The 27,336-nt window shown below is 37.0% G+C and overlaps 1 protein-coding gene across 1 annotated transcript in view; it reads left to right on the plus strand.

Annotated features, from left to right (window-relative positions):
- LOC150085179 (guanine nucleotide-binding protein G(I)/G(S)/G(T) subunit beta-1-like) overlaps positions 1-27,336 on the plus strand; it is a 121,988-nt gene that overhangs the window by 38,103 nt on the left and 56,549 nt on the right. The window contains exons 2-3 of the mRNA XM_090373917.1: positions 9,096-9,174; positions 24,480-24,625. Coding sequence (XP_090230043.1) covers positions 9,118-9,174; positions 24,480-24,625 — 203 coding nt within the window. The 5' untranslated portion in view covers positions 9,096-9,117. The remainder of the gene's footprint in view (positions 1-9,095; positions 9,175-24,479; positions 24,626-27,336) is intronic.

Consider the following 27,336-nt stretch of genomic DNA (forward strand, 5'->3'; position numbering starts at 1 on the left):
GCATACACAACAATTAGTCAGTGCTCTGTATTCGAATTATAATGAACTCCACTTCATCATTACTTAGCTAGAGATTTGAGGGATTTCTCAAGACTCTGGGAGGGGGGGGAAATTTATATCAGTGTGGCCCACATTTGTAGGTAGAAGGAATCATCTGTTTTGTAGAGATGATATTCATTTGAACAAAGGTGGTGCAAGGATTTTTGCCAGTATTATTGAGAATACTCTAAGGGCTCGGGGAAACTGCTAGTGGGGGGGAAGGCTAATTTAGATCCACGTTTATCTAATGATATGGGTCACAGTAATGCTTGCACTCACCTCATGAATTCTTGTTTGTTGGCACAACAACAACAGTAGTAGTAGTGGCATGTGATGCAAGAAAGCAAATGTATGAGCTTATGCAGCATCAGCCAAAAAAAAAAAAAAAAAATCACACCATTCCCTCCAAATGCCTGTCAGTTCCTCCTTAAATTTATTCAACCTATCGACTTCCACAACGACAGATGGAAGTTTGTTCCAGCAATTAACCACCCGCTGGCTAAAAGCAAATTTCCGCACATCTATTCTACATCTCTCCTTTGTAATTTGAATTTATGCCCCCTTAGGTTCGTAATCTGAACAAGTGGAAGGGCTGAACCCATTCAAGGCCTTATACACCTCAATCAGATCACCGCGCAGGTAGGCGCCTCCGTAGCCAGGTGGGAAGGAGCAGCAGTGCGTAGCACACGCTTCTTGATTAGACCGGGGTTCAAGCCCGTCACCACCAAATATGGAGGATGCAGAAAGGTCAGGGAATGACCACCGCATATTCCCGGAGCAATATGGCCTTAGTTGCTAATGCTCCTAAAAAACCAAATAACAACAATAACAACCGCGCAGGTGCCTAGTTTCCAGCCACTGCAATTTGCAGAACTTAAGCCTCTCTTGATAAGAGGATCCCTTCATTCCCCTCACCAATCTTGTTGCCCTTCTCTGTACATCAAGTAAATCTACATCCTTCCTAAAATGGGGCCTCCAGACCTGTACGCAGTACTCAAGGCGTGGCCTGACCATTGCCTTATACAGAGGGATAATCACCTCCTTTTCCCTGCTAGCAAAATTCCTATATATCATTGACAAAACCCCATGACCTGCCCTGGCAGCCTGTCTGCATTGCTCAGAAAACTTCATATCTGCCTGCACAATTACTCCCAGGTCTTTTTCATTTTCTACCACCTTAAGTGTAGTACCACACAGTTGGTACGTTTCAACTCCAACACAGTTGATGTTGATAAGATGTTCTGAGGGTAGCAGCATTTCAAATGAGGAGGAAGATATAGCTTGTGATACAGATCTAAATAACTTCAAGAACTATAGAAGATTACTTATCTCAATTGTCTCTACAGTAATGTCAGGAGTGAATGTGAACTTCTGGTTAGGAAAACTAATGCTGATATAAGAGGGCTAACGGAAATGTGATGTCAGGTTCCACTATGGTATGTATAATAGCAATTTCGGGAAGATAGAAGGGGTGGAGGGTCATGTGTTTCTTAGCAAAAGCAGCCTGAGCATGAAAAGAAATTTTGCTGAGTCTGAAGTTATGTCTGCCAGCATAGAATCTGTGTGGTGTGAATTATTGTAACCAAAGGAACAATGAGAGTTGGAGTAATCTAGAGACCAGAAGATCATGAAAAATATGACAACTCTTTACATGCAGTTGGAATGGGTAAGCAAGCATGGTTGTCTTATTATGGGTGACTTTAATCTGCCCCAGATTGATTGGAATAAGTGGAAGGGGAAAACTTTTGAAAAACTCATGATTGGGAAAAATTTTTTTAAATAAACTAGATGATTATTATTTGTACCAACATGTTAGAGAAAAGACTAGGGGTGAGAATATTCTTGACTTCATCATTACTAAAGAATTAGATGACATCACAGGGCTTCAGGTACAGGAACCATTGACAGGAAATGATCATGCAGTCATCAGTTGGAAGATGAAGAAAGACGTTGCAATAGTTAAGAGGTAAAAGCATGGGTTTTAATTTCAGAAGAGGGGACTTTGATCATCTGTGATCATCATTTGTGGCATCTGTGAAATAGGTGGATTGCTGAAATATATTTGTATTATGGAATGCTTTTAAAGCAGAAATCACAGAAGCTTTGAACACATATACCATTAAGAAAATATTGCAGGAGGAGGATGCCAAAATGGATGACTGTGGAGCTGGCTGGTCAAATCATAAAAAGATAGCATGGGGCATTAAAGAGCAATGAAAAGTGCTGAAGCATATAACAGGTACAAGTTGATCTGTAACAGTACCACAAATAAAATCACGGAGGCCAAGGCTGCACGTGAGAAAGCATTGGCTAAGAGAGCAAAGAATGGGCGACAAGGAATTTTTCATATATGCAATTACAACAAAGAAGAAAGCTAATCAGATCGGATGCACACTGAGTGTGGACAAGTCTTAAATAACCCAGCTGATGTTGTGGATGAATTGAATAGGTACTTTGCATCAGTCTTTACTGACAAAAGACCCTTCAAGCTGAGAAACTGTGCGAATGAGGCTGAGCCACATGAAATTAGTGTTGTCATAATTACAGATGATTGTTTATTAGAAAAAAAGGAGCATAAAGGAAAGTAAGACTCCCAGGCTTGGTGGCATATACCCTGCAGTTTTGAGGGAGAGTACGAGGGAGTTAATTATGAGGTCATCTTTGGACTCCACATAGATTATTTGGATTGGAGAAGTGCCAGTGTATCACCAATACATAGAAGTGGTTCTAAGGTTGTAGTTGGTGACTAGAGACCAGGTAGTCTGACTTCAGTGTTAGAAAAAAATCTTAGAGGCAGTGATTAAGAGTGCAATCCAGGGACATTTAGATAGATATGGCATTCTGAAAGACACACAACGTGGCTTTGTTAGGGGAAAATCATGTTTAACTAACTTAATAGGCTATTTTGGCACAATTACCCATGAGCTGGATGTAGAACAATTTCAGCATAGTTTATTTGGATTGAGGCAGTTGACTCAGTCCCTCATGAGAGGTTACTGTATAAGCTGGAACATGTTGGGATTATTGAAGTATTCTAAGATGGATTGCTGGGTGGCTGCAGGGCAGAAGGCAGAGAGTTGTGATTAATTGATATTCTTTAGATTGGTGTAAAGTCAGAAGTAGAGTGCCACAAGGATTGGTTCTTGGACCACTGTTTTTTCTGATTTTCAAAAACGACATAAATGAAGGGATAGAAGGTGTGATATAAAAATTTGTGGTCGATGTAAAGATTGGCAGAGTCATTGATGATCAGTGCCAAGCAGTGCTCCTTCAGAATGACTTGAACAGACTTCAAAGATGGTCAGAGAAGTGGCAGCTATGTTTTAATGCTACTAAATGCAAACCCCCAAATAAATTATACACTTCGAGGGGTTGAATTAAAAATTGTGGAGGTGGAGGAGGAGGAAAGGGATCTAGGAGTTACAATATGGGCAGATATGAAGTTTTCTGAACAGTTGAACGGGGCAGCCAGGAAAGCCCATTGTGTCCTATTGGTGATTTATTGAACATTATCCTGTAGAGATAGGAGTCGTAATCCCACTGTATAAGGTAATTGTAAGACCTCATTTGAAAAAAGACATTGAGTTTCTTGAAAGGGTCCAAAGATGGGAACTTGAATGGTGAGATCGGCAGAAGGATGACCGTATGAGGAAAGCCTTCAATTATCTGGGCTAAAGAGCTTGGCAACTAGACACCTCAGAAGTGACCTGATTGAGGTTTATAAGGCTCTGAGAGGGATTAGTAAAATAAATGAAGGTGAAATTCTCACTCTTAAATATAAAGAATTCCAGAACTAGGGGCCATAAATTCTAATTATAGGGGTTGAGGTTTAGATTAAATTGTAGGAAGTTTTCTTTTAGCCAGCAGGTCATTGATTGTTGGAACAAGTTGTCCTCACAGGTAGTTGAGGCTGACAGTTTGAGTAAATTCAAAGGAAGGTCAACTGGATACTTAACTGTGTGAGGAGGGAAGCATATAATTTGTGTTTTCTAATCAACTTAAGAGTTTTTTTTGTTTTTTTTTTTGCCAGTGCAGCAAAAGCCCGTGACTTCCTTGCACTCTATGGCTAATACTTTTGCTGCTGTTACTATTACTCTGCCAATATTTTGCAACCATGTAAATTTTGATGAATCCATATTTCATTGATGTGAATAATGGGATTTTTGCTTTCATTCTCATCATTTTTAATGGAACATAAATACCTTGATTGGCAAGCAAAGTGCAAAGTTGTTTAATTAATGCACTTCTCAAGAGTGTTCCATTTTAATTTGAAACGCCAGTCTCTTTAGAACTTTTCATAAAGCACCTACTCCCATTGAAATTTATTTTTCTATCACCTTAAGCAATTTCTTCATTGTTGGTGCCTCTTTCTTTACTGCATACAATTGATTTATCTTTTGGTAGTTCACATGTTAGTCAAAGTTATTTGGATATTTAGTGATTCTTTGTGTGCATGCTTTTTTTTTTTTTTTTTTTTTTTTTTTTTACCAGGTGTGGAAAATTTTCCATTGTTTTCAATTGTGTTGCTGGTAATTTATATACCATTTTATGATTCTTCAATAACCACTTGGATAACATTGCTAATAATCTTATGTTCCTTGCTGCTGATTTGTTCATTTCCTACATTTAAAAACAGTACAAATTGTCTACTGATTACTATACAAATAGCTAATTGAATGGGGGGTAAGCAGTTCAGCAACACTGCTGACCCCCCCCCCTCCCCCTCCTTTAATTAGTCAATCTCTCCAAACTACTCTGCCTTCTGAGAGGTGTGATATAGGTGTAATGGTGGAGCAGCTGTTTGAAGAATATATGCTGAATAAATGAGAAAAGGTATTGCAATCACATAATCAAAATTGAAAATAAATACTGGTAAAACATAAATGATTGGATGAGATTTATAGAATAATAATTACAGGGCAAAATGCATAATTATCCAATTCTGACAGTGATTGTAGTACAAAAGAGAAAAGGGAGTGTAGAAATAAAATGTCTTGCATGAATCTTTATCATTAATTTTATGTACTAACCTATATTTTGTGATTTATAGTTTTACCTTTAACTAGTTGAGTGAAAATTTTAAAAATCAGCAAAACATAATTTTGCTGATTTTTCAAATTTAAAAAGTACCGTTTTCTAAGCATTTGCTATTTATTTTTTAGTCAGATTTATCACAGTATTATAAGGTTACTATAATTTCACTATTGTCAAAACATAATTAAAAATTTAATTTTTTTGATGCCACCTATATTTTCAATATTCTGAACACAACTACAAAAAATCTGTGTGCTTTACATTAAAAAAATATATTTTTAAAATTAATTTTCAAAAATTTAAACTCCCTTTATACATATCAGTGAGTGAATATGAATTTAAAATCCATGCACTTCAGCAGATGCTTTGATTGGATGCCGACATCAGTAACAGGAGTGCTTGTTGCTTGAAACACAAAGAATGTGCAAAAGTAAAGAGTGTGCAGTCAATAAGTGTACAAGTAGGCTCTGCTTTACAACACTTTATTTTAAACTGTTTCACATTAACACCCTTTTAAAATAATAGTGAAAAAAAAAATATATATATATATATAAAAATAAAATTTTAAAACTTAAGCATAAATGCAGCACTGGAAGTGGGTACCTAGGCAGCACTAGTATCAATGTCGGTGTGTTGCTTTCTCCTTGTCCGCCAGTGTGCATGTGTTGTGAGTGAGCTGTGCCTTAAATTTTAATAATTTCCTTTGTTCATTAGTTCCTTATTATTTTGAATAAATTGTGCAACCGTGTCTTCTGGAATCTGGTGAGTGGTGTATGGAGGTGTGCAAGACCTTAAACTTAACATCTTCTACCATTACAACCATTATGAATAATGCTGAAAAGAACGAGCAGTCACATACAGGAATTGTTAATGTAGATTAACTTATTCGAGGAGTGAGATAATGGAGAAGTTATTAGTGCTGTGGATAGACGATATGAACCAAAATAGAATTCCTGTAACACAGGCAGTGGCTATGGACAAGGCTAGGAGCTTGTTCAGTGAAATTAATGAGGAATGGGAGGGATTGAATCATTTTCGGTTAGCAGGGACTGGTTTTCCCTATTCAAAAACTGGACCAGAATTCACAATGTAAAGGTTACTGGTGAGGCGGCTAATGCCGACACTGCAAGTGCTGAGGAATATTCTTCCATATTCCAAAAGTTAATGGATGAAGGCTGTACACCCCAGTCTTGGTCTTTAATGTTGTTGAAATGGGGCTGTACTGGAAGGAGATACATAGCTTGTGAAGAGAGGTCTGCCCCTCGTTCTAAAGCTGAAAAAGATTGGCTAACATTACTTCTGGGTGGTAATGCATCAGGCACTTTTAAGTTAAAGCCAATGTTGGTGTACCATTCAGAGAATCCACGTGTTATGAAGGGCATTGTGAAGACTTAACTTCCTGTTTTCTGGCACTCTAATAAGAAGACATGGGTGACCCAGACCCTTTTTAGTACAGGTGAACATGACTTGCTCAAAAACATTGTTTTACTCCTCGACTGCTCCAGGACATCCAGCCAACCTTGAAGGTATCCCTAAAAAGATGTTCTGAATGTGAAGGTCGTTTATTTGCCACCTCACTGTTGATCAGCCAGTGGATCAGGGTGTTATTGCAACCTTCAAAAGGATTGTTGAAGCAGGGCGGGCATCTAACTCGGTGATTGTGAGGACTACTGGAGGTCTTACATCATCCTTAAGGCCATAAGTAATATTGCTGCAGTCTGGAAAGAAGTGTTGCAATCATGCATGAATGGCATTTGGAGGAAATTATGGCCTGATGCAGTGTCTTACTTTCTTGAGTTTGAGCCAGTTTCAGCAGTGGCTGGAAATGTCACTTGGATGGTGAGGATGTTGGTGTACCATTCAGATGTTGGTGATCAATGTCAACCTTGACAAGGTTGATATTGATGATGTCAGTGAGTTGCTGCAAAGCCATGGTGAGCCTCTTTCAGAGGAGGACTTAGAGGAGCTGGCTGTACAACTGGCTAAACAGAATTCGGAGAAGGAAGAGCAGTAGACAGTGGCATTACCACATACTCCAAAGATGGCTCTACAGGAACAAAGTACAGGATGCGATTAATTCATCCTGCGAGTGCATTGCGCAAAATGGAAACGTGTTAATCGAATATAATAATCAGTAGGAAAAATTATAATTGGTCCTTGACTTTCAGGAATTTCCATAAAGAATTTTAAAAATATCTTTTAAATAACTTTTTAACTGTATACCTTGTAAAAGATAATGAAAATAATTATGGAATTAAATATTTATTGCATAAAACAGCGGTTCCCAATCTGTGCGCCACGGAATATTTAAAATTTTTGAGGGAAACATGGCGATACTCGACATCTGTCAGACACCGCATGAACTACTAGCTTGAGGTTGTTCACAGTTTCAACATTTCTTATTAAGTTGTTCGGACCTAACTACTTAATAAACGGAACTGTTAGGTATTTCTTTTGGCCTAGGTGCGCCGTGAAAAAATTACTAAGACACTAAGGGCGCTGTAAACCGAGAAAGTTTGGGAACCTCTGACATAAAATGCACAATGAAGAAACAATTTGTTACGGAAATATTTGAACAGAGTCATTTGAAGTGTTGACTTTCTCTTTTCATCAATCAATTTCTGATAGCCGACAACAATCTTCTCTGGACTCTGGCAAAATAAATATTGCAGAGAATCTCAAACCTTTTTGTGTGAGGTTCTCTGTGGTACAAAAGATTTCATCTAGTTCTTTTACTATTATCTCCTTTGCGGTAACATTTTCATCTTTCTCATTTAAAAATTAGAATTTTTAAATGCAAGTCTGCGTTGACTTTATTAGCGGAAGACAAACAAGTAACATGTCTTCTTCCGATGGTTGATGGAACACACTGAGGTGGGCAGTAGGCAAACGTTTGTTTATTGACCATCCGACGTGCAGTAAGCTTAACGAAGATTGAAATCTTTTTTAACTATCACATAAAAAAATAAATAAATCACGTTAACTGAAAATATGCATCGTGTAAGGTGAAAAGTGGTATAATTTTTTTCAAATAGCGGTAACTGAAAAACACGTTAGTCGAACTCGTGTTATGCGAGGCCTGGCTGTACTAAGTTAAATTTTTATTTTATTACTTATATTATTTATCTATATTATCCATAAATATTATTTATATTATTATTTTAATTAGATAAATATATATTTAGATATATTTATAGATAAAATATTATTTTATCTATAAATATTATTTATATCTCATAATTATAAAATAACCATCAATATTTAATATAAAATCACTTATATTATTAACTCTTATGGTTCAATTTTCTTAGTGAAGGAACCTATCTCATTTAAATACATTATAATTCTTCCTCGATTTATGCTGCTTCGAGGGAACGAGATTAGCTCCTTGCGGGCGAAGTTTTTACAGCTCCAGCAAATAGAGAAGCAAATGCATCTACACTAGGCATGGAAGCAAAGCTATTGGACAGTGTGTGACTGGAAATGAGTTTCCTGTCCAAATGAATTGTTTCCAACTGCACAATTTATCATGTACCCATTGGTGGTGATAGTCTTCTCAGATCACAAAGGCATCTTTCATCAAGACAGTGTTCTGTGTCACAGGACTAAATCAAGCATTCTGGCGAGTTATCAACTTTATCATGGCCATTAAGCCAGCCTAATCTGAGCCCAGTTCAACTTGGCACATGGATCCTATACCAGTGAATACCCAGAAGCTGTTGGGATTTGGTGTGGTTGGCATGAGTTCCCATACTTGTGGACATCCTCCAGCACTTCATAGAGTTTATGTTGCACCATATGCAGGCCATGTTTTGTGCTAAAATTGGCACAGCTGGTGTTAGTTATCTAATGCTTTGCATTAGACACCTTCTGAGTATACTGTAATGTAAGAGAACATTTTAAATTTAGTTTGGAGTGCCATCTGAATTGGGGGAGCCCACCTTTAGTGCCTAATGATAATGGTGTGTTTTTTTTTTTTTTTTTTAACCTTTTTTTTAACCTCATTTCTGTTTTTCTTTCAGTTCTTAACATATACATCCAATTATGAATGAATTAGATAGTCTACGGCAGGAAGCAGAAACGCTCAAGAACACAATTCGAGTAAGTATAATAGTGATTTGAAAAGTTGTATGTACAGGTTGGTGCTGTTAGTTTAATAATGTAGATTTTTTTTTTTTTTTTTTTTTTAATTTTAATCATTGAGAAATTCTTTTAAGAACTTTTCAGTGGTTGAGTCAGAATTCAAAGAATTTCTGTTTAAAACTTTGGTTTATTGGTGTCATTTTTACCGTTTATATTAATGCAGTCAATTACACTTTATCGGTGTTTATAACTTATGTATTTGTATACATAAACATCATATCATATATTACAGAAAACTAGTTGAACTACAGGAACTCTCCGACTTAAGTAATACTCGACTTACACAAATTCATAAAAACTTTTATGTAAGTTTTTGCCGTGCAAGTGCAAGCTTTAAAAAAATCATGGAAACGTATTTTGCATCTCATAGATATAAATGGAGGTATCATAAAAAATATTGTAATGTGAACCCAGTAACACTTTTTTTTTTGGTAATTCATTCCAAGACCTTGGAAGTTGAAATTTTCGCTGTATAGCTAAACTGTTTACCTCTCTAAAAGGTCATTTTTATAATGGAAATTGCATTACACTTTCATCGTTATGATATATTCCATTATAAGAATCAATTTTGAACAGCTTTGTAATATTTTTCTAAAACACATTTGTGGAGGTCACTACCATAAAACAATAAAAAATAATTTGCACCTTCCGGTTTATTGTGCTTTTCTGTTACTGCAAGCAGTAACAGAAAATTGATCTTATTGCTTTTGCAATAATCTCGATAACCAGAATTCTGTGGGTTGCATTATTTTGCATTATGGTATTATGGTGAAATGTGTTTCTCCTTCCATGTAATCTTCAATCATATAAAAAACATAAATAAATTTTCAGAATCTTCTCTTCATTCCTATTTACTTATTACAATGATGAAGGGAAAGGGGCCAACGGAAAATGCAAGTGGTGGCAGTGCTAGGAAACGGAACAAAATTGATTTAGAAATGAAGATGAAAATGATTAAGAAGTATGAAGCAGGACAAAGTTTGTCCTCTATTGCATGGGAATTAGGTCTCACTGCTTCAACAGTGAATACTTTTATTTGTGCACGGTCCTATTTTAAAGGACAGTGTGCAAATAAAAGAACATGTCAAATGATCAACAGTGATCACAAAACAGCATTCAGGTGCTATATCAAAGATGGAATATGGATGGAAAATCAGTTTCAGAAGTGAGTGCCCCTGAGTCTAATGACCATTCAAGCAAAAGCAAGAACTATTTATGAAGATATTAAGGATAAGTATGGCGAACCCCAAGCCAAGTTCGTGGCAAGCAACGGTTGGTTTAATTAATAGGTTCAAACATTGTGCTGGTTTCCACAACGTTAAAGTATGCAGTGAAGTTGCCAGTGCCGATTCTGCAGCTGCAGAGAAATTTTGTGATGTGTTGGGAAAAAATATTGATGAAGGCGGCTATTCAACGCAGCAAATTTTTAACGGTGATGAGACTGCTCTATATTAGAAAAAAAATGCTGGATCGAACATACATTGCCAAAGAAGAAAAGAAAATGCCAGGTTTCAAGGCTTCAAAAGATAGGGCCACGCTCTTGCTTGAGGCTGATGCAGTGGGAGATTACACATTAAAACAACTGCTTGTGTACCATTCTGGAAATCCCCTTGCATTTAAGGTGTCAATAAATCCACCTTACCCGTGCATTTCCAATCAAACCAGAGAGCATGGATAACAATATCTGTCTTTGAGGATTGATTTAAATGCTGCTTCTTTCCCGAGGTTGAAAAATATTGTAAAGACAACGACGTTCCTTTCTTGATTTTTCTTCTATTAGATAATGCTTCTGGACATCTACGCATCTGGATGATTTCAATTTGAAAGTGAGAGTCATGTTTCTACTGCCAAACACGACTTCACTCATCCAACCTAAGGATGTTATTTTGAATTTAAAAGCGTATTATTTATGCACAACATTTGCTCAGGCATTGTCTGCATTAGATGGTGAGGAAATTTTTACGTTAAGAGACTTTTGGAAATCTTAGAATATTTACCACATCATCTTAAACATTAATTAGGCCTGTGCGGAAATTAGTAAAAGTTGTTTAAATGGCGCATGGAATAAAATATGCTCACAGCACATAAAAGGCTTCAAAGGATTTGAAAAAGACAAATCATATGAAGAGGTTACAGATAAGATTGTAAAGGTTGCAGAGCACCTTCAGCTGGAGGTTGATGCCAAAGATGTGGAGGAGTTAGAGGAAGAAGAGAAGGAATTATCTAACGAAGAACTTATTGGACTTGCAGGCAGTGATAGTGAAAGAAGAAAATGCTGATGAAGCTCAAGATGAACCAAATGAGGAGCTGAACCGCTTCATCACCAGAGAGATGGCAATGGCATTTCGTGAAATTGCATTGGCAATGGCGAGGTTTGAGAAGATGATCCTGACAGCAAGCGATTCTTGAAAGTTAACAGAGAGGTGAATGATATGCTTGCTTGCTACAAAGAAATCTACGATGAAAAGAAAAAAAGCCACCATCCAGTCATCCATTAATGTTCTTTCGTAAGGTTGGGCGGCCGACCCCTTCTAAATCTGCTCAGCCCTCAACCTCCGCAGTGGAGTACTTATCAGCTGAAGATGTTGATTCTGGCAACGATGCTCTAGAGATAAAACTTACTGACGTTATGCCTGTATCCTCTCTTTTTTTATAATTTTATAATTTTGAAATTTTTTAAATTGCATGCCTTTGTAATTTTTCCTGTGCATGAGATAAAAAATTGAATAAATACAATAAATAATTTTATTTACATGTCGAACATTTATTTTTTGATTCAATCAATCCAGCAAGCACAGTTGTGAGTGCTGCACAAGCATTGAGGGAAATTCCGACTTACGTAGAGGTCTGCAGAATGCAACACTTATGTAAATCGGAGAGTGGCTGTATATAGACAATTTGAGATTGGAATGATCATCACCTTGTATTGAGTAAATTAAAAATAAATGGCATAAAAAAGTTAAATCAAGGTATAATAGTGTTAAAATGGACAAAAATCAGAAAGCAACATTCATTAAATATAGAAATTTCTTGCATAAAATTTAAATCACATTCTTGACTTTTGGCAAACAAAATTAGTTACAGTCAGTCCTCGTATAACACGTGTTCACATTACACGAATTTGATCATAAATGATTTATAAATAGGGGAACGATATCTTATATAACATGAACCAAATTCGCTTATGCACGATTCGCCTTTGTGTTTACAAGAAATGGCAGTCGAACGCAGAATCACCCCCAACCGAACGCAACACGATAGGAATGAAGAGAAGATTCTGAAAATGTATGTTTTTTATATCAGTGAAGGGGAAACACATTTCACCATAATAACGTAAAAATCAACACAATTCCAGCTATCGGTATAATCGCAAATGCAATTAGATCGAGTTTACTACCAGTTTATAACAGATTCCACTAACAGAAATGCAACTGGAAACAGTTTTTATTGTTTTATGGTAGTAACCCCTAGAAATGTGCTTTAGTAAAATGTGAGGTGTTAATAGTGTATCTCTGCCTTTACGGTGTTGTTTATTCAGTTGTTACACGCGTGCAGCTTTGTTTATTTGTTTATTTGCCTCCTCGTTCTGTAATTTTGCTTTATTCCCTAAAAATGAGTAAAATACTTAAAAGGTGTGAAAAGGAAGCGTCCTGGTGAAGACACTGCAGATGTAGACAGAAAAAGAAAAGCAATATCGATAGAGGTGGACTGGGTCAAAAATTCTTACCCAGGAAAATTTATAGTGGCCTCGTACTATGGTTTATGGCCAAAATCACATCGGCCTCCGGCCCACCGGGGTTTCCCTGGTAAGGCTTATGGCCAGTCCGCCTCTGTCTATAGAGAAAAAATATGAAATTGTGAAACGCTTTGAGCGAAATGAAAGACCGTGTGATATTGCACATGCTACAGACCTAAATGAGGCAACGCTGAGAATTACAAAGAATGCAGATAAAATAAAAACAACTTTCATAGCAGGAACAACTCAAAGTGTAATTAAAATTCATTAGATTAAGACACGAGAATTGGAAGAGATAGAACGGCTGTCATCTGTTTGGATAGAAATTCAAACAAAAAACAAGTTTGCTTACGATAGAAGCAATATTTTATTACGTAATAGTCGTAATAAAATACGTAAGTATTTTATTATGATTATTTATTGTGTTTGGTAATGTTTTGGTTATAAATGTGTGTTCAATCTTGGGTGGTCGGCACCTAACCCTATTTTTCCCATAGGGCCTGTTGTTCATATTGCACGATTTTGCATTGCACGAGGGTTTCTAGGAACACAACTATCGTGCTATACGAGGACTGACTCTAATCCTTACTGGAATATATAGAAAAGGGTAAGAGTACTGAAACACTTGCAAAAGTGATTAAAGAAAATCCTGCATAGATTTTATGAGGCGCCTCTGTAGCCAGGTGGGAAGGAGCAGCAGTGCGTAGCACACGCTTCTTGATTAGACCGGTGTTCAAGCCCGTCACCACCAAATACGGGGATGCGGAAAGGTCAGGGAATGACCACCACATATCCCGGAGCAATATGGCCTTAGTTGCTATTGCTCCTAAAAACCAAATAACAACAACATAGATTTTATGATATCCCTAAACATGAAAAGTTATGGGAACTTATGGTACTCTAGTAGTGTTTATGGGTTGAGAGATAGAATCAACATTTTTGATGTTGACTGAATTTCTGTAGATTTATAGTTTTTGGGAAATACATACAAAGAAGGAAGTTTATATCAAAGAACAGAAGTAGAAAGAAAAGTAAAGTTATCTCATCAAGTTTGGATCTGAAGTGTGAATGGAAGTTGAATGCCTGATGCACCTGTTCATATTGGTTTGGGAGAAAGATAGAATTACAAATAATAATTCAGAATAGTGGTGCCTATAGAAATATCTTTATTACAGATGTGCTGCAGAAACTAAACATCAATGTGATAGGGAATGGAGTGAATTTATAAGAGATGTATAATTAACGTGGCCTAATCCAAGAGCATCTAGAAGTTTGAGAGGTGATTGAAAGAGGTGGGGGGGGGTTGCTAGTTCTTTCAATGCAAAGGTAGCAATACTTGTGATATGGTTTTGACAAGGTTAGAAGACAGGATTATCCTCAATAAAGAAATTTTCTTGTCTATAAATCTTAGTGTTTAAGAAAAGAATAAGTGCAGAATATTAAGACAGGACTGGGTTTTAGCAGGAGTGAGGCTAACTACTTTTTATTCTCTGCACTGGAGAATTGCCTGTGATCAGCATTTAAGGAATCATAGTTTGAGTTACAGTTGTTTATGCAAAGTAGGATAGAAGAAACATGATTGAGATCAGAAGGTTATATGACAAGAAAGGTTAGAAATCAGGTTTACCCTTAATGAAGGATTTTTTCTTGTCTAGATGAGCATAAATACAGAATAATAAGACAGGACTGGGTTTTAGGAGGATTGAGGTTAGTTGTTTTATTCTCTGCACTGGAGAATTATCTGAAGATGGCTTTTAAAGTGGAATTGTAGTTGTTTATGGGTTTGTAAAATTGGCAAGTGGAATATATTTTGTTGATAAAAGTGTACTATTATCAGCAAAATTATTGAACTTTCCACTTGGGAAGTTGTTACTCGACAAGAGGAAAGACTGGGCAAAAGAACAAAACCTTGAGTAACCTTTATTAGTTTAGTAATTAGAGAGAGAGAGAGAGACCAAACCATGCAGTGAATGGTCAGATAGAACTATCCAAATGTAAAAATTAGAGGCAGACCAAAAAATGAAAACATGCTTAAAAGGCCTTATACCATACACAATTTGAATCCATAGAAATATCAAAAGCATCTCCTTGAGTTTATCAAATTTTTATTAAACCATGAAATATATCCAAGGATGGGTAACATGAGCTAAGACATCACCAGTGGATTGGCAATAACAGAATTCATATTAATGCACATAACTGACGCAGAAACTGATTCCTTGGCCAAAAATAAACTGAAAAAATTTTAAAAAGTTTTTTTAATCTGATGCATATTCAACAAGATATTCACAATTAAAGATTGATAATGTCATTTCCAGACTGAGTGATTTGTGTTCATAATATCATCATCATCATCAGCCATTTTCAATCCACTGCAGGATGAAGGCCTCTCCAGCAACTTTCCAGTTCCTTCTGTTTTGAGCACTGGCCATCCATTTACTACTCAAAGACTCATGAATTTCATCTATCCATCTCCGCCTTTGTCTTCCAGGTTTTCTTCTAGCTCCTCTTGGGTACCATTCTGTTATTTTCTTAGTCCATCTGTCATCATGTCTTCGAGCTATGTGTCCTGCCCAAGACCATTTTAGTTCTTTAGTTTTGATAAGAATGTCCTTTACTTGAGTTTGCTGCCTAATCCATGTGTTTCTCTTCTTATCTAACAGTCTGATTCCCAATATAATTCGTTCCATTCTTCGCTGTGTAGTTCTTAGCTTCTCTTCCATTCTTTTGGTGAGTGCCCAAGTTTCACTTCCATAAGTCATGGTGGGGAGTATACATTGATTCATTATTTTACGTTTCAGACAAACTGGGATATTGCTCTTCAGTATGTGACTATATTTCCTGAATGCTATCCATCCAAAATTTATTCTACTCTTGACTTCTAGCCATTTATCATTATTACAGCTAATAACTTGTCCCAGATAAGTATATGACTCCACCTTTTCAATTACTGCTCCTTCACCGGTCCACCTTGGACCATCTTATTAGATTGGAAGCATCCATCCGGGATGCTTTCCTAAAACGCGAACACTTGGTGTCGGTGTTCTTTGACATGGAGAAAGCGTATGACACAACTTGGAGATTTGGCATATTAAAAGATCTTCATAGCCTAGGCCTTAGGGGGCAACTCCCCATTTTTATTAAAAACTTTTTGGCCAATCGATCTTTCCAAGTTCGTGTGGGATCCTCACTCTCTCGTCCCTTCAGCCAAGAGGAGGGAGTACCACAAGGATCAGTATTAAGTGTCACGCTTTTTGCCATCAAAGTCAATTCCATCACAGAACAACTTCCTCCAACTGTAAACTGTGCCCTCTATGTTGATGACTTTAGCATATTTTGTCAGTCATGCAACATGAGGGTTATTGAAAGACAACTGCAGAAAGCCATTGACCGCCTCAACTCCTGGGCACTTGCAAATGGCTTCAGGTTCTCGCCGGAGAAGACCGTTTGCGTACATTTTTGTCGTAAGCGTAATCTTCATCCTGAACCTGAATTAATGCTCGGACAAAATGCTATTCCAGTAGCAGCGGACACAAAATTCTTGGGACTCGTATTTGATAAAAAGTTGACCTTTCTGCACCACATTCGTCAACTTCGCACAAAGTGCACACGCGGGCTTAATATTCTCCGCTCGCTCTCCTCTACATCTTGGGGAGCGGACCGATGCACGCTTCTTCGGCTTTACCGTGCACTTGTGCGATCCAAACTTGATTATGGGTCCCAGGTATATTCTTCAGCCAGAGACAGTGCCCTTCGATGGCTGGATCCTGTCCATCACCAGGCTCTTCGTATCGCTACTGGAGCATATAGAACATCTCCTGTCCAGAGTTTATACGTCGAAGCAAACGAACCACCGTTATCGCTTCGACGTAAGCAGTTGTGTCTAAACTACGCTTTTAAACTGAAATCCCTGGCAGACCATCCTACGTGGCTATCCGTTTTTGAGCCACGATGGGAAAATTTGTACAATACCCGTAAGACTGCTAATCGTCCTTTTGGTATTCGTCTCCAAGAGCTACTCATAGAACTTGATATCAAGGTAGACAAGGTTGCCCAAACACCGAAGCAAGCCCTTCCACCCTGGCATGCTCGTATTCCAATATGTGACTTGTCCCTTAAAAATTGGGGAAAGTCGGACACCCCATCATCGGTCTACCTGCAGCTTTATTCAGTACACCGAGCTGAACATTCTGACTTCGCGCCAGTTTACACAGACGGTTCGAAGTCAGAATCATATGTGGGATCTGCTGCTGTCTTTAGAGACACCACTACATCGGAGCAGATTCCCTCTGAATGCAGTATATTTACTGCAGAGCTGCACGCTGTTGAGTTAGCTTTGGATCACATCAGTAAATGCCAAAACCAACGGTTCATTTTATATTCTGATTCTCTTAGTGTGTTACAGGCTTTAATAACCGTGAGATTTAATTCTCATCCAGTTCTGTCTAGCATTCAGCAGAAGATTCACTTCCTCCGTGAACGTGAATATGATATCCGCTTCTGCTGGATTCCTAGCCACATTGGGATTAAGGGAAATGATTTGGCTGACACCGCAGCCAAATCAGCAATTCCCAGAAATAATCGCTGCCTGTCAGTCCCCTATACAGACTACAGGCAAAGAATACTCGAGAAAATACACTCCCAACGGCAGGACTCGTGGAATAGACAGACTGGAAATAAACTATATCGTATAAAGCCTGTAATTGAACCGTGGCAGTCTAGTCTGCGCAGGAATCGTAAGGAGGAAGTTGTTCTTGCCCGGACCCGCATAGGACACAGTCATTTAACTCATTCATTTTTGCTGAGGGCTGATGACCCTCCTATGTGTGAGTCTTGTGGCACAGTTTTATCAATTAGACACATTTTAATCGAATGTCCAGTTTTTAGCAGTATCCGTCTTACCGCTTTTAATCATCTGACTGAGCCATATACACTCAGTCAGATTTTATCCGACAATGACAATGTGTCTGCTATTTTTAGATTTTTAAAGTCAATAAATATTTTTACTCGTTTATAAAATCTACATTTTTCTTATACTTCTTGACATAGTGACCTAACTAATTAGGTCACTGAAAGTTTAAATTATTTTATAAATGACATGGTCTTGGCGCATTATAGCCTTAGTAGCTAATGCGCCAATAAAACCAAAACCAAACCAAACCAAACTGCTCCTTCAATCATTATTTCCCTTTCCGTGGCATACTTGTTCATCATTACTTTTGTTTTAGCCATATTCATCTTTAGTCCAAAATCCTTACTAACTGTGCATAACTGATTAAGATTTTCCTCTAATTCTTTGGGATCGTGGCTTATGACCACAATGTCATCTGCAAATCGTAAATGGTTTAGGTACTCTCCGTTCACATTGACTCCTTTCTGCGACCAGTCTAATCTTCTGAAAGCTTCCTCAAGGGCAGCAGTAAACAGCTTCGGAGATATTGTGTCTCCTTGTCGAACTCCTTTCTCGATTTTAAATTTGCTACTGTCTTTGTCTTAGTCTAATAAAGGATGTAGCACTCTCATATATTTTCTTCAAAATCATAATATATGGAGTATCTATGCCTTGTCTTTCCAGTGCCCAGAACATTGCCTTATGCTGTATGGAGTCAAACGCCTTTTCATAATCCACAAACGCCAGGCATAATGGTGTTTTATATTCATTTGCTTTCTCCATTAGCTGTGATATTACGTGAAGGTGATCCATAGTTGAGAATCCTGTCCTAAAGCCAGCTTGCTCTTTCGGTTGATTCTCATCAAGTATTCTTTCTAATCTGTTAGTAATGACCCTTGTGAACAACTTGTAGATATGGGATAACAAGCTAATTGGTCTATAATTTCCAATTTCTGATTTATCTCCTTTCTTATGCAGCAAAACTATGATTGCATTATTCCACTGCTTAGGCATCACACCTTTTCTAATGCACTTTGTGAAGAGCCTTGCCAGTTTTTGTGTTATGTCTCTTCCTCCCAATTTTAACAACTCTACAGTAACTTCATCTTCCCCTGGGGCTTTCCGATTCTTCATTTTCTGCAATGCATGTTCTACCTCATCAGGAAGAATATCGGGTATGTCGTATGTGTTGCTACTTTGCAATCCATGTTCCCCACTGCTGGTATCATTCCCTCGCTCCTTGTATAATTCTCTATAGTAGTCTTCTGCTATTTGAATTATGCCTTCTCTGCTGTTTATAAGTACACCATCGCTATTCTTCAGTTTCAGTATCATTTGTCTTTCTGTATTACTGCTCATGGCTGCTGATTTAAATCCTTTGTTTTCCCTTAATGCTTGTTCTACTTTTCTTGTGTTAAATCTTCTTATGTCCTCTCTGAGTCTCTTTCTAATGGCTTTGCATAACTCAGTATACTCAATTTTCTCCCTGTCAGTGTTTTTCTTGCTCTTCATTTGTCGTCTTTGGTTCATCACGACAAGTGTTTCTTGACTAATTTTTTCTTCTTTGGATTTCTGTTTCCCTATAGGTTTCTTGGGCTTTATCACTTTCAGAAAGTTGTAATATTCCTCGTCGATATCTTGGTCCTGAGCAGTCTGCAGAAGCTCAAACTTGTTCTTAAGTTCCAGTACATACTGCTTTTTCTCCTCCTCTGTTATTTCAAAGACCTTTGTATTATTTACTCGAGTCAGTTTTTTCCTTTCCTTTCCTACATCTATATCAAGTGTACATCTTACCATTCTGTGATCACTTCCAACATTTACCTTATTCAGGACGGTAACATCATTCACAATATATCTTCTGTTAGTGAGGATGAAGTCGATTTCATTAGTTGTTAATCCATTTGGACTCTTCCATGTCCACTTTCTGTTCACCCTTTTCTTGAAAAAAGTGTTCATTACTGTGTTCATAATATACCAGGTGTTTATAATAATGAAAAATGAACACTCTTCAAAGAAATGATTTTACAAATGGTCAGTGAAAATAATAGTTCATCATTACTTCATGTGGCAGTTATGCACTGTATGTCTAAAGTAGTGTATGTAGATAGATAGTCAGCTGCTAAGAAGGTTTTATTCCTACAGTAAGTTTTTGAAATACTTTTTATTCATATCATAGCAAGCAATATGGCAGCAATGAAGATCACTGGATATACTGTGTAATATGTGGACATCTACTCTGGTGTTGGCTGCATGGAGTTATACATCTAAATTTTTCAAGCTTAAAGGTGAGCTGGTGTAAATTTGTTCCTTTAGTTGGCCTTAGGGAAAACAATGGCAATCTGATATTAGGCAATCTGAATGGACAAGCTGTCGGACTGCTACAGCCTCTCAGGGAAGGAGTATTGAAATTATGGTAGACAGAAGTGCTAAAATGTACAGGAGCTGCATCATGTTGGAACTTTATTGTATGGCACCTGTCCAAGAACACCTATTGAGTGGTAGCACAGTAGACGAAAATGAGACACAGTGCTGGTCCTCTCTACTCCAAATTGCTTCACTGCTCCTAGTCATACAATTGGAAGTAGGTAGGACCAATGATTTTCTCTAAGGATATCCCTATAAATTAATGCCCCACTCAAGCTGAAGCCACCACAGAGTAGTAATGTGAATTTATTCCTCTCCATTAATGTGTATTGTGACAGTTCCAAATGCCTTTCTATGTGAATTATTCTTCATCAGTCTGCAGGACCGCTTGCAAACCTGTTCATCACTGACCTGTTTCATAACTCATTCACAGAAGGACACACAACATTCATAATCTGCAGGGCAGAGGTTACTGAATATGGCAAAAGTTATCTGCGTGCAAATCATTTTATCTTATAATGTAGTGAATGGCAATATGCTTCATTCCTGTCAAATTAGCTTGCACATGGCAGATCAGACATCACTGCTTCTTTCCGCATCAAGCATTTACATTGAGTGTAGCCAATCCATGTCTGCACCAACAGTCAGCATGATACGGTGACCAATTAGTATTAGTCATATGGTGCAAGGAAGCTTTTACTGGCCTTTACTGCACCAGCCAAAAAATAAATAAATAATAAAATAAAATGAAATTTAACTCCCTCCTGAACACTTTATCCATCTGTAGTTTGCTGTTGAGATGAAATGACTGACAAGATGGCATAGGTACCTATTCCATCTTGTCAGTCATTTCATCATTTGTACATCCATTTTTTTTTTTTTTTTTAAGTTTAAGTTCTCAACAGCTGAAACAGCTTTCGAGAGTATGCCTGCATATTGTGATAAATCTGTACATGTGTGATTTGTATGGAAACATGGTTTTGAATCTCTTAGACCAGAAATGACATAATTAGTGTTTGATTGTGGATATATTATTAGATAAGCAGCAAGAAAACTCAGCAGAACATGTTTATTTTCAGCCAAGGAAATTTTTGTGCTGATTAGAGTGAGTGAGATATAAGCCAGTTGAAATAAGCTATGCTCTTATCTGTCTGCAGTCTTAGAATATTTTTCAGTGAAGCTTTAGAAATGCTCTTGACAATTAAGTCTAAATAGCAGTACCATTATTATAGACAAACTTTGACTGAACATTTCTGAAGAGAACTAAGTCTGCTACAGTATCATAATTGGTTGATATCCAACAAACAATCCAAACAGAAATCCACTGATAGAAAAATCCAGGTAAGCCAATGTTTGAAAGCAATATTGCACTAATAAACAGTCCTATAGCTATATTTTTATATAAAATGTGTATGTTATCAGTGAAATTTAATTTCTAGCACAGTTTGGACTTGCTTTTTTGCAAAGGATTTCTGCTTTTTGTGAAAAAGCTCCTGCTTTTAGTTGACCACTATATTTGTTCTCTGCTTATCATTAGCCTTCTTTCAGTGACTGAACACTTTATCCATCTGTAATTTGCTGTCGAGAGTAGATTTCTCCTCTTTCTTGTTTGATAATCTTGTAATGCACAACTACTTGAATATTAACCATGAGCTTCTTAAATGCCACTTTGCAGACATTTCACTAACCTTGCCTTCTCCCCCCCTCCCCCCGGTGCCTCCGTAGCCAGGTGGGCAGGAGCAGCAGTGCATAGCATACGCTTCTTGATTAGACTGAGGTTTGAGCCCGTGACCACCAAATACGGAGGATGCGGAAAGGTCAGGGAGTGACCACCGCATATCTCCGGAGCAATATGGCCTTAGTTGCTAATGCTCCTAAAAACCAAATAACAAACAGCCTGCTCTCCCAAAAAAAGAATTTGTCTCATGGCCACTTTTAGGTGCATTAGCATATATGTGTAAAGTGCCTATTGTCTTTGCTATATGTGTATCTTACATCCCTCTGCATTTATTAGCTCCAGTTTTAGTGGATGAATTTTCAGGAGATTTCATATTGGGCTCTTTTAGAAAGATTTGTTGAGTCATTTCAAATTTCATTAAAAATTGAACCAATAGAAATCTGGTAATTATTATATCTTTGCCTATCTGTCTGCATGTAATAACCCAGCTCCCAGTGGATAGATTTTCATAAAATTTTATATTGTGCCCTTCTAGAAGGATTTGTCAAGCATTTTCAGATTTCATTAAAATCGGATCAGTAGAAATTTAGTAATTATTGCTTATTTTTTTTTTGGGCTCATTGAGTCAAAAAAATATGCTCCTATATGCATAAGGTGTGTATTGTTTTCACTATATCTGCATGTAATAACTCAGCTTGTAGTGGATAGATTTTCTTAAAAATTTTATATTTGGCTCTTTAAAAAGATTTTTTTAAGCCATTTCACAAAATGCATTATCAGAAATTCTTAAAATTAGACCAGTAGAAATCTATCAGTTTCCTTTTTTTTTTGTGCATATCACATAGGCTATCCATTTACCATATATTGTAATTGATGCACTGTATATTATGCTTGTTGCCCATGTGCTAATTGGAGGAATTATTCTGTGGTGGATTGTCAGAAATGAAATGTTCTTCATTTGTACATAAAATTTGTTGCTTTTGCTCTTTTTTTAATATTATAAATCATGAGTTACTGCTATTTGTTAATACATCTGAAATATAATGCACTGCATGTATTGCACTAACTTCTTAACAATAGCCAGATTTCTTGGTACCTTGTAAAAATATGAAAGCTGTCTACCATGGAATACTGTCATACATTTGAGGAGCCCCCCCCATTAAAAAAATTCTAAAAAACTTGAACTCTTTGCACTTTTCAATTTCACTAGTTAGAAAACCTATGTTTTTGCATTGGCACTTTGCAAAATATTCTTTCGGTTTAATCAATATAATAAAAAACAAAAAACAGAAAGAAAGAAAAAAACATTTGATCCAACACTTGTTTGATTGGCTACATTATTTTTAGTTTGTATCTACACAGGTGTTTTTAAAATAGCTTTGTTATATTGGATTTTAATTTTCAAATTCATTTCAGTAATTCATTTCATTAACCTGCAGAGGTTAATGAAATGAATTCAGAATTATAAATTGGCCTCCCATATTAAATTACAGTATAGTAAAACAGGTTCTTCTAGAGAATGATTTCAACTATCAGTTCTGTTTAAATGGGAAATCAAATAATATTGCAGAATAATTTTCCTAGTATCAAAAATCATTTATTGATATACACTGAAAGGACAAAATTCATGGGATACCAGCATTGCGTTGCCCAGGAATGGGCAAGGCAACACTGTCACCCTTCTTGTTAGTTGACAAACCCACCACTTGGCAGGTATATAGGTACACTATATCACTGCATTCACATAGACTGTCATACTGTCAGTATGGAGTTAACCGACTTTGAAAGAGGGATGATAGCACATGGGTCACTCTATCACAGAGGTGGTACAGAAATTGTGCTATCCCTGTTTGACAGCATCAAGAGTGTATCAGGAATACGCCGTTTTGGGAATAACATCTCATTGTGGACAGTGCTGTGGGCGGAGAAAGGTGGTGGATGGACGTGGCTGTCAATGTCTGTCTCGCATTGTTTCAGCCAACCGTAGGGCGACAGTTGTGCAAATCACTGCCGACTTCAATGAGAGAGATGCCAGAAACGTCTCCACCAAGACCATCAGGTTAATGATCGCCTAATGATTCTATAATAGGTTATGGGAGCCTCTGACCCACCAGAGTCCCATTTCTAACACCACAACACAGGACTCTATGCCGCAACTGGGCGAAAGAACATTGGCACTGGACCTTGGATGATTGGAGACGGTCTCCTGGTCTGATGAGTCCCATTTCAAGGGTGCGTATCTGGTGGAAACCGCGTGAAGCTATGCACCCGTCATGTCAATAAGGAACTGTTCAGATAGGTGGATGGTCAGTAATGGTCTGGAGTGTGTTCAGCTAGCACACATTGGGACCTCTAGTATGTGTAGATGCATCTCTCAACATTCCAGGTTACGTGTCCATCCTTGCAGACCATCTGCATCCCTTCATGGCCATCATGCAGGTTTATTTTTATAGTGCTCTGATAGAGTTTCTTCAAAAATGAGTCTCTCTCTGATACGGTTGCATTTATGTGTTACTGTTCATGTAATGAATTTTCATTTCGTATGTTGAATATTTAATAATGTAATTTGGTGTTTGTTACTTTGTTTTTAATAGGATGCACGAAAAGCAGCATGTGACACCACTTTGGTTCAGGCCACAGCAAACATGGAGCCTGTTGGCAGAATCCAAATGCGAACCCGGAGAACACTACGAGGTCATTTGGCAAAGATTTATGCCATGCACTGGGGTTCCGATTCTCGGTAAGTTTCATTTGTATGCTATTTCATTGTCTTTATATAGCCAACCTTTCAACTCTCCAGTATTACATTGGATGCGGATTCCTCCCTTCTCATTTTCCTATTCATCATCTTAACATAGTTTTCATCCACCATTTTTACAAGGAAAAAAAAAACACTGAGTTGAGAATTTTTTTAAAACTTCTACAAATTTGTTTACTACAGCATTTAGTTTACACATTCTGCTTAAAGCCTTAAATATTTCAGTCAGGTCTCCTCTCACTTTTCTAGTTTACAGATGTTGTAGTTTTTAGACCTGAAGTCTTTCTTGGTAAGAGTACCCCTTTCGTCCTCTGACTGATCTTGTTGCTCTTCTCTGCACCTGTTCCATCAGATCCATGTTTTCCTAAAACGAAGTTTCCAAACCTGTATGCATTATTTAAGGTGCAGCATAATCATTGCTGTACACAATGGGATAATTACCTTCTTGGTGTTACTGGCAAAATTCCTATATGTTGTTGAAACCCTGTGAACTGCCCTAGTTGCCTTTGTGCACTGCATGTCTGACTGCACAGTTAACTAGACAGTAGGTCTTTTTGCTCTCCACTGCCTTGAGTGTAATTACCACATTCTCAGCGATCTGCCTAATTTTTTTTGTTGCAGTAGCATATTTTGACAACCTTTGTAGCATTAGCAAACTTAGACATTAAACTTGATAAGCCTTCATATTTATCATTAATAAATATTGAAAACAATTAGTGGTTCAGAACTGAACTCTGGGTGACTCCACTACTAACGTTAGTCCAAAAAGAGCAGTGCTCATTGATAACTGCTCTGTCTTCTGCCACTCAACTATCCGTTTAATTGCAGTAACTTACCCTAATGCCACAATTTATACGGCAATTTTCATGTGGAACAGTATTAAAAGCTATACCAGATAGTATGAATCAGAGCTGTAATACTCCATATGTTCTACGTTGATAATAATATTATTAAAATAATAAGAGGAGTTTACCTCAATATAGTACGTAGAACACTCCAGAAATTAAAACGAAAAAATCGACAACTTACCGGTACATTAGAGTAAAATATAAATAATTAAATAATCAATTTAACACAATTCAAATCAATTTAAAACAATTAAAAATCAAATTAACACAATTAAAAGAATCTAACGAAAATATTCAAAACGATTTTCCTTCCTGAAGCTGACAACGCTTTTCGACCGTATGTCGTGATCACAGGAACGAAAATTACTGAATCGGGTTAAACCTGAAACTTAAATAGTGATTATTTGTCTTCGCGCATGCGCGAAAAAGTCCACACATCGAGCTCAAATATGGCCGCCGAACATTAACAGAATTCTCGTGTAATTTAATTTCAACGGTTTCTGCAATTAATAGTTGCCTATAATTACGTTGAACGTTAAGTATTTTGGCCTCGTTAAATAAAAAGGTATGTTTTTCTTTAATGGCATGAAAGGCTAATTCTGACGCTGCTGAACAAGAAGCACGAACTGAGGCTTCATGTTAATTTCCACGAATATTAAGAGAAAATCGCGTCGAACCTTGGTAAGACGAGTCGCAATCACCGCAAGAAATGTTGTATACCAGATCATTAATTTGTGTTGCGAACGCGGAAAGAACCGGCCGATTGTTCAGTATAGTGTGTAACTTCCGTATTGGTCTAGCTACAATTTTAAATTCGGTATCTTTAAAGAATCTGTTAAGCTGTTTGTGCCATTAATTAATTTAAGTTTCAAGTTTAACCCGATTTGGTAATTTTCATTCCTGTGATCATGACATAAGGTCGAAAAGCGTTGTCAGCTTCAGGAAGAAAAATCGTTTTAAATATTTTCGTTAGATTATTTTAATTGCGTTAATTTGAATTTTAATTGTTTTAAATTGATTTGAATTGTGTTAAATTGATTATTTAATTATTTATATTTTACTCTAATGTACCGGTAAGTTGTCGGTTTTTCCGTTTTAATTTCTGGAGGGTATCATATGGAAGTGTTCTACATACTATATTGAGGTAAACTCCTCTTATTATTTTACTACTAAAAGCTATACTGCAATCCAAGTATATGGTATCGAATTATTTTTTGCATCATATATTTTGATTTCAGTAAAGCTTTTGAAACTGTTCTGTATGAAAGAATGCTGTACACATTAGAGTAGTGTGACATTAGGGACAAGTTACTGCTGTAGATAAAGTATGTAATAAAAAATTTTGCCATGCTAACTAAACAGCGTAAAAAACTGATTTATATTAGTAAACATGAATTGAAATAAATGCAACCATAAAATATAAATAAAAGCAAAAAATACACAAATGTACAAAACAGAGGAATGCCGTGTCTAGAGCTGTGTGCCTGTCTGTAAACTCACTAATGTGAACAGTTTTAAAAGGCAGAAGTGAACCATATGACTGAACGTGACAACATAATATTAGAGTGGTACATCGTATTTGTCTTTGGAAAAGGAAGAAAGGGAGGAATTGCAAGAGAGAAGAAGCAAAGCCAGTTGTGTTCTTGGAGACTGGATGAGTGATTAATGGTTCATCCAGGCCAAGAACAAATTTTTGTAATTGTGAGTGAATTCAATAATATTCTGCTGCTCTATTTTGCACATACAGGTAGTTCTCGACTTTACGAGTTAATTCGTTCCTAGCCCGCGCTCATAAAGCAAAAACTTGTAAAGCAGTAGTTTATTTCCCATAAACATAGGGGTTAC

This window comes from Mastigoproctus giganteus, chromosome 5, assembly GCF_048544385.1.
Source record: "Mastigoproctus giganteus isolate SK-2022 chromosome 5, ASM4854438v1, whole genome shotgun sequence".
Lineage (NCBI taxonomy): Eukaryota > Metazoa > Arthropoda > Arachnida > Uropygi > Thelyphonidae > Mastigoproctus > Mastigoproctus giganteus.